This window comes from Astatotilapia calliptera, chromosome 17, assembly GCF_900246225.1.
Source record: "Astatotilapia calliptera chromosome 17, fAstCal1.2, whole genome shotgun sequence".
Taxonomy (NCBI): Eukaryota; Metazoa; Chordata; class Actinopteri; order Cichliformes; family Cichlidae; genus Astatotilapia; species Astatotilapia calliptera.
Window position 1 is genome coordinate 742,501 of NC_039318.1, and position 12,500 is coordinate 755,000.

General features: G+C 49.1%; 1 protein-coding gene across 5 annotated transcripts in view; it reads right to left on the reverse strand.

The window, feature by feature from the left end:
- The window catches only part of sbf1 (SET binding factor 1), a 59,697-nt gene that overhangs the window by 17,220 nt on the left and 29,977 nt on the right, over positions 1-12,500 (reverse strand). For all 5 annotated transcript variants that reach the window (XM_026148106.1, XM_026148105.1, XM_026148109.1 and 2 more), the window contains 16 exons: positions 10,923-11,036; positions 7,932-8,009; positions 7,640-7,753; positions 6,638-6,766; positions 4,898-4,996; positions 4,598-4,805; positions 4,248-4,360; positions 3,997-4,146; positions 3,430-3,498; positions 3,173-3,334; positions 2,812-3,077; positions 2,284-2,456; positions 2,122-2,195; positions 1,180-1,372; positions 982-1,109; positions 720-895 (listed from right to left, as the gene is read on the reverse strand). In XM_026148106.1, coding sequence (XP_026003891.1) covers positions 720-895; positions 982-1,109; positions 1,180-1,372; positions 2,122-2,195; positions 2,284-2,456; positions 2,812-3,077; positions 3,173-3,334; positions 3,430-3,498; positions 3,997-4,146; positions 4,248-4,360; positions 4,598-4,805; positions 4,898-4,996; positions 6,638-6,766; positions 7,640-7,753; positions 7,932-8,009; positions 10,923-11,036 — 2,246 coding nt within the window. The remainder of the gene's footprint in view (positions 1-719; positions 896-981; positions 1,110-1,179; positions 1,373-2,121; positions 2,196-2,283; positions 2,457-2,811; positions 3,078-3,172; positions 3,335-3,429; positions 3,499-3,996; positions 4,147-4,247; positions 4,361-4,597; positions 4,806-4,897; positions 4,997-6,637; positions 6,767-7,639; positions 7,754-7,931; positions 8,010-10,922; positions 11,037-12,500) is intronic.

A 12,500-nucleotide genomic window follows, 5' to 3' on the forward strand; every position in this document is an offset into this window, starting at 1 on the left:
GCGTGTCTGTGTGCGTGTCTGTGTGCGTCTGTGTGCGTGTCTGTGTGTCTGTGTGCGTGTCTGTGCGTGTCTGTCTGTGTCTGTGTGCGTGTCTGTGTGCGTGTCTGTGCGTGTCTGTGTGCGTGTCTGTGTGTCTGTGTGCGTGTCTGTGTGTCTGTGCGTGTCTGTCTGTGTCTGTGTGTGTGTGTGTCTGTCTGTGTCTGTGCGTGTCTGTCTGTGTCTGTGCGCGTGTCTGTGTGTCTGTGCGTGTCTGTCTGTGTGTGTCTGTGTGCGTGTCTGTGTGTCTGTGTGCGTGTCTGTGTGTCTGTGCGTGTCTGTCTGTGTGCGTGTCTGTGTGTGTGTCTGTGTGTGTGTGTGTGTCTGTGTGTGTCACTGAAAGCTTGCTGAGACTTTAAATAAGAGACCAATGAAAGCTCAGGGAGCTTGTGCCCACAGACCAGCAGAGACAGAAAGCTTTCTAAACCCGGTGTGGACTGTGATGTCAGGGTGGGCGGGGCTGAGGGGGCGTTCCTGGTGCAAACGGAACGCATCAACTGTATCCGAGGTCCTGCATGAACATTCAGGAGCTCGAGGTAAACTTGAACGTCTCAGCACTGACGCTCCTGATGTTACAGCTGTGTCACCTGCTGGCCCACCCACAGTGACGGGTCAGTGATCTAACACGACTGATGGCGCTCTCCTTCTATTCACAGCGTCAGCTTCAGTCCCTCCACACTTACTTGAGCGACTGGTTCTTGTCCTTCGTCTTGTGCTCCACCACCATTTTGCCACTCTGACCCACAGTGAAGGCGAAGGTGCCCTGCACATGCTGAGGGTAACGCAGTTTGTGCAAATGCTTCCTGAAAACTTCCGCCAGATCGGACGCCACCTCCTCATCAAAGGCAATCTTCATAAGCTACACAGAGACAGAGACAACACGAAGTCAGAGCGCCAGCTTCTAGTTTGGCTGAGAGCTGATCGGCGTGATTCTGAGGAAGGTACCTGGAAGGTGCAGGACCGCAGCTGGAGCCCCTCCTGGACAAACTGGTCCATCGTTAACGAGACCGATATCCTCTTCTCCTTTGTCAGGGAGGCGACGGGGAAGGAGCGAGTGACTGCCTGCTCTCCAACTGCAGGAGGACACCGCGGTCAGCGACAGAACGGGACAATCGACAGAGCTGCAGCCAAAATTCCTCTTACCCAGTGGATCGGTGGGCGTGCCCTTGAAGATGAGCCGGTACGTGGTAAGGAAGATGGCGCCCTCCGCTGGCAGTAGAGGCGGACCTCCCATTAGCCCCGTGGCCTCCTCGCGCCCATCGGGGATTAGGTGAACACGCATGCCTTCCATCACCAGCTCCTCGCCAGGCAACAGAGTCGGCCTCAGCAGCTTGGGCTGAAAGACAGAGAGCGACAGAGATGACCCCGTGCTACGACATCACAGCCAAACATGGCCGACAGACATCTAAAACTACATGCGCTTATCTTAGTCACAGGAACACACTTTGTTAAAGAACCACTGCAACCGTTGCATGCTTTCACACCCGTGCTGAGGGCAACCTGCACCAGTGCATGAGCCCACAGACACACAGAGAAACATGTCACAATGTGCAGCGATGGTCTCAGTGGGCCGACTGCTGAAGATGAACAAGAGCACATAAGAAGCTGGCTTTTTCCTCTAGACCCTTACATCACTTCCTGTCCTCCGGCGAGGCCTGGGAGGTTTCTAAAGAGCGGAAATCAATTACAGCTTTGGTAGCGTGTCGCAATAACACCCTGAGCCACAAGTTCAGCTGTTATTCGCCTGACCCTGGATGCTGCGAGAGCAGGGCAGAGATGGAGGGCGCCCTTCCTGGATCAAGCTCACATACAGCCGCCCATCATGAACAGCACCCTTCAGATGGAAGGCACGCAGCTCTGAAGGCCCTGGGAGAGCCGCTCCGGCCTCAGATAGCAGACCGCACACCCCACATGCACGGCTCCGGCGTGCTGCGAGTCACACGCTTCTGTCTGCAGCTGACAGACGTACCTGCCGTGGCGCTTTGAGCCTGAGCTGAAGGGATTGGTGAAGAGGGGAGTGGGCGGGGCTGGTTGGGGTTCTGCATGGCCTTTGTCCAGTGGGATGTAAAAACATGAATTGGTTACCTTTTGGATGGGAGGCAGTCTCTTACTCTCCCTGTGGACTGCTTCCAACGTCTCGATGTGCATTTGAACGATATCTGCAGAGTGAGAGTGCAGAGACAGCGTGAGGCTCGAGTGCTTCATGCGTGTGGCTGACACGAGGCAGACGCGGCGATTCGTCCATACCTGGTATCATGGCGTGGAGAGCTTTGAGGTGCTCGTTGGTCACGCCGCTCTCGTTGCACACTTTATCGACAAAGCGGTTAATGAAGCGCACCACAGAGTTGGCCACGTCTGAGCTCTCTGCGTCTTCGAAGCCGCTCTCCGTGTCGTAGCTTTCCGCCATGCTGCCTGCAATGCTGCAACACAAACACACGCTCTGAGCACGGACGAAGCCCCAGCTGATCGAACAACTCGATGTAAACAATAACTCCACACTCATGGGCGATGCGCGTGCTGGTCACAGAATAAAAGGAACGGTCTCTGTTTTAAAGACAGATGTTGGGATTTCACAATAAAAGCCTGTCTTACTAAACACAAAGTGAATGTGACAAAAACAGACATTTTATGTCTCAGCCAATCAGCCGCTTTGAGTGTGACAGTGTTTGATGACACTAAGACATGCTTAGCTGGATTGTGTGAAGATAAAAACATGTTTCTAAAGACTTGTTTGTACTGTGGGCGCGCCCTCTGTGGGCAGACGGGCGCTCCTACCTGTTTGTGACGTAGCTGTTGCTGACGCTCTCCACGTCTCCGAGGCCGGAGCTCCGCAGCAGCCGGTTCTTGCTGGTGTCCAGCGGGAGCAGCAGGTAGCTCATCCTGTTGGCGTAGTGGATGGCCTGGCTGAATACCGTGCTCTCCTCCTTCTGCACGCGCTCCATCTGCATTTCTTTGCTGAGCGTCGGCCACAGCCGGCTCTGCTCTGACGCCAGCTCCAGGGCGCCGATTTCCCTTCTGTTTCCCGAGGCGACGTGCTGTTCCTGAGAACACATCGGGATGGACAAAGCTCCGTCAGTTAGACGGTGAACTTTTAATCACGTGTGCGGAGCATGGGACATGCGGGCGCTCTGCTCACCGAGTTGTTGTGCTGCCCTCCGTCCTCCGTCTCCAGGTACAGGTGTCGGATGTGGTTCTGCACGTCGCTGTAGAACATGGCCTCCCAGAACTGCATGTTGGTCCACACCATGTGCTCCTGCACACAGCTGTAGGCAAACTGGGTGACGCCTGCTCCCAGTTTCTGTCAGACAGAACACAGACGTCCAATCACAGGCTCAGTAACACCTCAAGCTGTACAGTGTGGGCGAACTCTCATTTTAGGAAGGCTGCACTCACTCTGCAGAAGGCTGTGACCAGGGGAAGAAGCGCCGCCGCGATCCCGTGTTCATCCATGTGTGAACAGTCCTGAACAGAAAGAGCAGGAAAGCACTGAGCTCCAAAACAACGAAGCACAGAGACGTGTGTGAGGCTTCACGCTTGACCTGCAAAGACTTCTATGACATGTGATCAGCCTGTATACACCTCCAACAGAAGAAACGGCTCGTGTTTAAGAGCATCTGCACGTCTGACACAAACAGAGAGTCAATGAAGACACACTCAGTTGTCTCAGCTTAAGCTTATCGTCCAGGCTGGACCTCAAACAGCTGCTCTGGCAACAGCCAGGTCGGCGAGCTGCAGCTGTGGAAACCTGACGAGTGAACAACAGTAACACAGCTGTTACTGTTGTTCACTCTGACGAGGCTGAATCCATTCTACAGGAAGTCAAAGCTGCCACCTGATGTCAGTATGGGTCACACTCTGAACACTTCCCATAATGCCGTTCAGCGGCTTGTTTTGTGACGCCCACAGGCACGTCCTCGTGGTGTGCTTCGACACTATCAGGCCCCTTGTGTGCCGGCTCACCTGTAAGGTGCAGTTCATCATGCGCACAATGTAGTCAAACTGCTGGTCATCCAGCACAGCTCGGTTCTGCAGGACATGTTGATTGAGCTCCTGAGTCAAACACACGCGAGCTGCCCGACCCTTCAACGCCCGCAGCACCGCTGGCATCAGCTGCACAGACGACGTGACAAACGACCACGATCAACACACAAAAACAGCCTGCAGACCGAACAAAGTTTGTGAGTGCGTCACAGACACACACGCGTCTTTACCTTCTTGGCCTCCAGCATTTTGTTCTCAAAAATGTACGTGATGCAGTTCCTGACCACCTCCAGCCTGCGAGCGCTGTTCGCCATCACGTTGCCGTTCCTGTCCACGATATCTCCTGTGGAGCAAAGGGCGTCAGACTCGCCACAGCACAGAAGCTACGCCTCCTACGCACGCACTGTCAGACTGTATGAGGTTAACACAGGAAGTTTAAGATGCACGTAAGCAGGGTCAGCGCCAACTCGGAGCGGGTGTTGGCCGCCTTCAGTTAACCTCACGTTACAGTTTCACCACACTGAGGCTTCGGCCGATATGAGTTTGCAGTCGGGTCACGTGCATGCTAAGAACAGCTCACCCAGCGGCGGCCCAGATGGCACCATGCTCTTGAGCTCCGGCTTGACGGCGGGAGGTGCGGTCTTGAGCTTGGCAGCAGCGTGATCGATGAACAGCTGCACCGCTACGTCGTCCAGCATGGGGAACGGCGCCCGATTCTGTGCGTTGTTCTGACTGTTTTCTGACGGTCGCTGGATTTTGTGCATGGCCACAGCGGGGTAGGGATTCTCCTGAGAAAACAGAAAGACGGCGATCGTTGAAGGAAGAACGGAGGAATGGCGACAAACAGAAACCGTAAGAAAGTTCAATCGATGAAACGCACATTTTTGAAGAGCTGCTCTGCAACCTCCTTGGCATGGTTCATGACTTTGTGCGGACAGGCCTCCTCTTGTCGTATCCGCTCCACCTGGTTTGCTACCAGCTGTAGAAAGAGGACAGCAGTGATGTTAGTAGCTTTCTTCCGTATCTGAGCCACACTGTGCTCAGTGACCAACGATCGTGTCTAGGGCTGCTCAATTAATCAAATTTTACGCTCCATGTTGTGTAACTATTTTTAAATCCCTGTAGAACCTGAACCGTGTAAGCTAGCGCAATAATTGTTTTTGCATATGAAACCGGAGGAGTTGTACTTACATCTGATGCCATCAGCTTGTCCTCGGTCACAGTTTCCTTCCACATATAGCTTTGCAAAAACTGCATAAAAAGCTCTTGCAGGAACAAAAACATAATATTCCAGAAACACGCTTTGCCGATCCCATCAGCTGTTGGTAACACTTCCCACAGTGAAACAGACGTCAGCGCGAACGATCGCATGTCCGCCATTTCCTGTCCGAAACTGGAAGTGACGTCATTTTCGCGGAAAATGTATTTTTTTTTACTTGTAGGCCTTAAAAGCCTATACTGGTCATGTTTGACTTTTCTGAATAGTTGCTGGGATGCTTAGAACTGAAACTTCACTGCTGGAAATAGTTTATTTTGATGCACCTGCTGTTTTCTTTGCAAATTTGCATCATAGGATTGTTTTTCATTTTTTCTGCAGTATATAAAAATTGGTGTATCTCCAAAATCAGTAAAAATATAATATAAGCTCTGGCGGACTTGGTTCTATGGTAGGTCGTAAGGGTTAAATAAATATCGTCAAATAATCGAGATCTCAATTTCAGTGAAAATAATCGTGATTATCATTTTTGCCATAATCGAGCAGCCCTAATCGTGTCATCGGTGCACCAGGTTGGAACGTTTTCAGTTACGTCAGTAAAGGTTTGTGTGACAGCTGTTCATGGTAAATGCACTGATTCTTATACAGCGCGTCTCTACTCTCCCGGAGTGCTCAAAGCCCTCTATACAACATTCACACCCACTCATACAAGCACTTCCTTCTATACTTAAGTGCAATCTAAGCATTCACACTCCGCTGGACTCATTAGAGGGCAGCGGGGGGTTAGTTTCTTGCCCGAGGATACTTGGCAGACTGGGGAAGCCAAGCATCGAACCACCAACCTTCCAGTCAGTAGCTGATCTGCTCTACCGCCTGAGCCACACTTGTTGACTAGTCACGATTACGTCGACTATCAAAATAGCTGATGCGTCGTTTGAAGCTTTGTAAGATCCTGAAATTTAAGAGTGTAGTAACAGACTGAAACAGAAGGTGGTAGCACTGCATGTACAAGCTGGAAGAAGAAGAAGAAGCAGAAGAAGAAGAAGCAGAAGAAGAAGAAGAAGAAGAACCAGATTTGAAGGATGGGTCGGCGTATCCTTCGTGGCCCACCATGTCCCAGAATGTTGTCTGAGCACCGTCAGTAATGTAAACATGTTTAACAACAACATTGTTATTGGGGGGAAATCCTTTCAAATCGACCTATCAGCTGCCTCCACACAGGTAAGTCCTGGGAGCCACATGCTGCACGGCCTCCTGGCTGATTGCTTCTTCCCAGAGGAGACTCAAACATGTGCTGACATGTCAGCTTAACACGTTTTTCCACTCGTAGCTGTCATGAACTACTGTGCTCTGCGATCGCACAAACAGGAGCGAACGGGTAGATGTTTGTGTTGAAAGACTCACGTCATCAAACAGGTCGGTGGCTCTGTAGGGGGGACCTCTCTCCGACACAAAGCCGGCGAACGCCATGCCGTCTAACACCTTGGTGAGGAAGTCGTCCTCTGACAGCGCCCTCTGGCCCAGGAAGGCAGCCTGTGGAAAAACGTTAGCAGCAATCAAGACTCTTTGACCACACAATGACCTGGAAAAGCTCATCCATGCCTTTGTAACGTCAAGGCTAGATTATTGTAATTCACTTTATTTTGGTCTCCACTCTACCCTTCTGCATAGATTACAGACAGTCCAGAATGCCGCTGCACGCATTCTAACTAAAACTAAGAAGTTTGCTCACATCACTCCCGTCCTTGCTGATCTGCACTGGTTGCCTGTGAAATTTCGTATTCAATTAAGAATTCTGTTGCTTACTTTTAAAATTACTAATAACACAGGACCAAGCTATCTTAAGGAACTCTTAAAATCATATGCTCCTGCGAGGGCTTTAAGATCTTCCTCACAGTTATTGTTGGTCCAGCCCAGATCTCGTTTGAAGTCTAGAGGTGATCGAGCGTTTGCTCTAGCTGCACCTGAGCTGTGGAATAATCTCCCGATTGGCATCCGGGCGTCTGACTCTATTCAATCTTTTAAATCACAGCTTAAAACATATCTGTTTGAACTTGCTTTTTCTACCAGTTAAATCCTGGCCTTGTTTGCAGTGAGTTATTCTATTAATTTTTCTGTTTGTCTTGCGTTGTCTATGTTCTCTATCACTGTGTTTGATGGTACAGCTTTACTTTGCTATAGCTATGTGCTATAGTTTACTCTTATTAGTGGTTTTTACCTGTGAACATAATTCCACACTTATATGACTCCGATGTTATAGTGTTAATTGTTTTATTCTTTTATGTAAAGCACTTTGGCATGCCCTTGGCTTTTAAATGTGCTCTATAAATAAAGATTGTTGTTGTTGTTCTTTGTTTCCTTGGATGCACATTAACAGCGGTGTGCTGTGCCAGGACATTCCTGTACCTTATGGAAGCGAATCACAGGCTCTGGGTGAATGCGGATGATATGTAAACACCAGCGATAGCCCTGGAAGAGCCGAGCGAACAGCCACAGAAAGACCGCTCGGATCTCCTTGTCCTGAAACGCACACAGTAAAGACGACTGTCACACAGAGGAACTGAAAGAGTCTGGAAGCCTGAACCTGCCAGAGTTTATGACCTCCACCACCTCTTATGCCATCGATATAAGACAAAAACACTAATGCTGGTGTTGTGTAATTACAGCGTATGAATCACTACATGAGTTTACTCCTTGCCTGGATTTTGAGAGCAGAGGGTTGCATGGACTGTGGGGGGAATGCATGATCGGCAACTTCCAGCTCCGGATCCAAAACCTGCAGGAACAGAAAACAAAGTCCATCACTGCTGACCACAAGTCTCTGCTGCTGATTCCTGCCGATACGGACAACAGCACAAACTCACCGTTTTCAGAGTGATGGAGCTCTGAGCTTGTATTCACTAGACTACGTGGTTAAAGCACATTTACTACACAGGTGCAAAGTTTCCTGTCAGATGTGAACAACATCTGGGAAAGCTCAGAAGAAGAGTAAGTCAGTGGCAGAGTGTGCAGACACACATCATCCTTGGTTACAGCTTTTAGGCTCAGAACAAATTCATCTGGCTAAGTGTAAGGACAGCTGAGCAGCTAAGCCCTGGTTTAGGGTTGCTATCCAACCGTCTCCAGCATCAGCGTGGTTCCTGGAGCAGCAGCACACTGAGGGACAACTGAACAGACGAGTCCCAGATCAGCTTCACACGCAGGGCTGTCAGTGTGGCAGATATCTGCTGTGCCTGGACTTTGTGTGTCAGAGTTGGATCTGTTTTCATCGCTCTGCCAGCTGAGGCCTATAACCCAGTGAACTATCAGAGCAGCGTTAGCACCACAGCAGTCTCAGGGTTAAGAGTCATGAAGCACATAGAACGGCGCAGTGACAAAAACAAAACTTTCAAAATAAATTATTTTTCTATTCCTTTGAGCCCTGACGTCTTTGGTATGTGGCCTAAGTCAGCAGGGCCAAGTTCAGTGTCTCTCTGGAGGGCACAGAGCTGTCGAATGATGCTGCTGCAATAACATCTGTGGCTCATCGATGTAGACTGAGACAGTGAGCACATAAGACCAAACTGAACCCAACACGATTGTAAGGAAGAGGACTCCCTTACTGCATTTATTTATATTGTATTGTCTGTATAGCACTTGAGGATCAGATACAGATAACTGCTCGTTTATGTACGAGGCATTCCTGTTTATCCAAGTCTGAGGTACGTCCCACAATCAGGGGAATTTACGATGAATCCAGCTGCAACATGCAACCACAACTAAGAGTTTGGATCATGGCAGTGCAGCACAGTGCAGGCTAAAAACACTCTTCAGGACACACAAGCGTTCTGTAGCTCTTCATCTTAGCTGACGTTTTCTAAAGCAGCACACGGTCTAACAGGTTACTCCACAACACACCTACCAGCGCTGCACTTGTGCATCTCAGTATTAGCATCCTTACTGCAGTGTAAGCTCTCAGCACTGAAACAGACAACGATTAAAATCGTTCGGCACTCCTCTCTCACGTTACTGTTGATGAGTGTCTAAAAAGAAACCGTACTGTGAGTGTCCGTGGGAAGAGCCTGACAAGTTCAAATACCAGGCTGCATGTCTGCGCTGAAAATGCAAAGCACCCTCCTCCAAATAAACACCCTCTACCCTTTGTCTCCGTGCACACAGAAGCTCAGTCGTTTACTCCAAGAGACATTATCTAAAAGGCAGAACAGAGTTTATCTGGCAGACATGTGAGTGTTTAGTTTGACTTGTCATCACTCGATAAAAGAAAACTACTGTTGATCTAAATGTTTCGACAGGACGAAACTCTAACTGGGGAAACACAAGATCGTTTATCCAGAAATGGAACATGTTCAAACACAAAACTGTGTTTAAATACAGCAGACCAGGACCACTACTGAGGTCCTTTTACCTTTGACTTCGTATTCAAGCATGCGCTTCTGTTTATCCTGTGGAACAAATCAGGTTCCAGTTATGTTGATGTGACATGTGCTGCACAGGGACAGCAGCAGCAGCTCAGGCCTCCGTGATATCTGCACATCTGTGTTTCACTCTCAGCTTCACTGTCAACGAGTTACAAAGTTTGTCCATGTTTCATGTGCAGGAAAAGGACAAAGCATGAAAAGCAAAGGGCTGTGAGTATTATATGACCGCTGTATAACTGTATCAGACGGCGCGTGAGCAACACTTTGTGTTTACATATTATTTCTCACTACACTTTACTCATGGCTGAGACTGTAAAATGACTGCATATCCAGTAAACTGCTCATAAACTGGGTATCACTTCCTGTAGCTCAAACCGATTTACTCACAGCTGATATGGTTACGAGCATGAACAGCTTTGCTGTATCATCTCTATTGTTATGAGATTTGCACAAAGCAAACAGAGCTGACAAAGGAAGCAGGAAGAAAAATCGATGTATTGGGCCTTTATCAATAATAAGGAAGCTGGAGGCATTTATAAAAAGTGTTTCTCAGAAAGGGCAGGTGCTGCAGTGCTGGAAGGAGGTGAAGAACAGCTTGATAAGAACACAAGAACAGTGTTTGGTTGGTGAGCGCGCTGCATCCAAGCAGCGGGGCTTAAAAAAGGGGAAATCCTATCAGTGACATAACCATTCAAATGTAGTAATAAGCAAAGGACTGCAGCGCTGTGCCTCAGTACAAACCGACCTCTGTGGTTGTGCATTTATCAGATAACTCAGCACTAAGGCTGCATTTCCACAGTTAAGGTGACGACACACTCGGCACTTCTTAAATGTATCTGACTTTTTTGGCAGGTATAAAAAAAAAAAATCATACTTGGAAATGATCTCCACCCCAGTCAAGCCCAACAAGAACACACTGCTGTGCAGTATTTCAGACGTGATTAATGATAAAGTCCCGCCTTAAATGCTTTCAATGCATCCCTGCTTGTATTTACATGTTTTTACTTCAATAACATTTCAGTCAGAGACGACTGCTTGGAGTCTATCAGGGCTTTTTACACAGGGACTGGAGCACTGGACAAAACCGCTTATTCCTTTCAGCTGAAGTCAATACTAGGAAAGAGAAGCACTTCCTGAACATGTTACTGGCACCTAATCCCATAAAGAGCACTGGGAAGTCTGGTGGTAGAAACCACCCACGTGATGCTACTGAGACTTCCCAGTAATCGTGTGCATTGTGGCTTTGGGTGTGTTTAAGCTGCAGCTCTTACCATGGAGAGTGCCGTCTGGGTCTGCTGGAGCAGAGGTTCAGGCAGCAGGGAGATGTGGACGCACTCGGGGATGGTAACTGTGCCTCCATCCAGGTCGGCAATGATCACGTCCAGCTGCACACGCACACGCACACACACACACGCACACGATTAACATCTGTGCTTCAGGGAGTGCTGATAAGAAGTGAAACAGGAGCTGATTAGATCAAGTGGAAGACAAACACAGTGGCCTCTGAGCAGCTGCTCGTTACATGACCCAGTCGATCAAACCACAGAGCGCACAGTCACATATCAGTGACACACAACCACTGCTCTTACAGCAATAAAGGTAGAAAACACAGCCCCCTGTAGCTAAAGGCTGTGATGGGGCAGCACGCAGCCACACGTGATGAGTCCCGCTAACACCATCATCAGGCCTCAACCTGGTTTCCTCGATCGTGACACTGAATCACCAACTACTGTCCTGGACGCTGATGAGTCTCGGCCGAGTTTACAAAGACGACTACGTGACAAAGCGATGCATCTACCAAGGTTAGCAGGTAGCAAACAGCTGGATGGCAGCAGCTTAAAGACGGATCCGCGGGTCAGTACGAGCTCACACGACTCACAGCTACGAGCCGCGTCAGAGCTTTTCTTATTGACGTGCATTTCACAGAGAAAGCTGTCCCTGTGTGACTGTGTGAAACTATGAAACGCGCCCTTTGTCCTCTAAACACTACGATATCACACATCTACCCCAGCCTGCAGCAGCTGTGTGTAGAGTGCACTGTGCAGGGATGTGTGATTGTTTCAGTACTGATACAGCGCCGGGTTGGCACAGATGGCTGTGTGTCGCTAACCTGCTCTCGTGTTCATTTCCCTTCCACAGCTGTTTGATAACTGTCGTACACAAAATGTTTACAGTGGCGAACGCAGCTCACAAACCTCCTTTAGACACGCGTGTCGTGGCGAGCAGTCATCACTGACACAGACACGTGACGTCCGCCTTAAAAACAAAAGCTTTCTGGTGTCAGCGCTGAAGCTCCACAGCTGTGATCAGACGTTTACACTCATCGAACGTTTACTCTGGTCCCTCTCCACTCAGCATTAAACTAGTTCCCACTAGTGTCTGTGGGTGCCTTGTGTGAAAGCCTGCACTGGCCATCAACAGCATCTGGTTCAGGTGGAACTCACTAAGAGACGCTGTGTGGAGTCACACGTGTGCACACATTTCTTGCTTTATCAAGAACACTGTTCAATAACTTCACCTACAGAAATCATTAAAAGGCCCAAATCACAAGGACAGCAGCTTTAGCCAAACCCAAGCAAGCGTTCGTTCATCGTCCCCTCAAAGACAGCTCCGTCTTTTTAGAACACGCGCTTCCTGTCCCCGGACAGCGCTCCCTGCCGACACACTTCCAAATACTGCTGATGTCACTTTAATCATATATAAGCTCACAAAACATCAACACGTTAAAGGATATCCAAGTACATTTTTTAAATAAAATGCTCGACTATTCCAATGCTCAAGATAAGCCCCGCCTCCCTCTGTACAGCTGGTGGTTGTTAAAGGAAAGCTCCGTCAGGTCGATGACACAC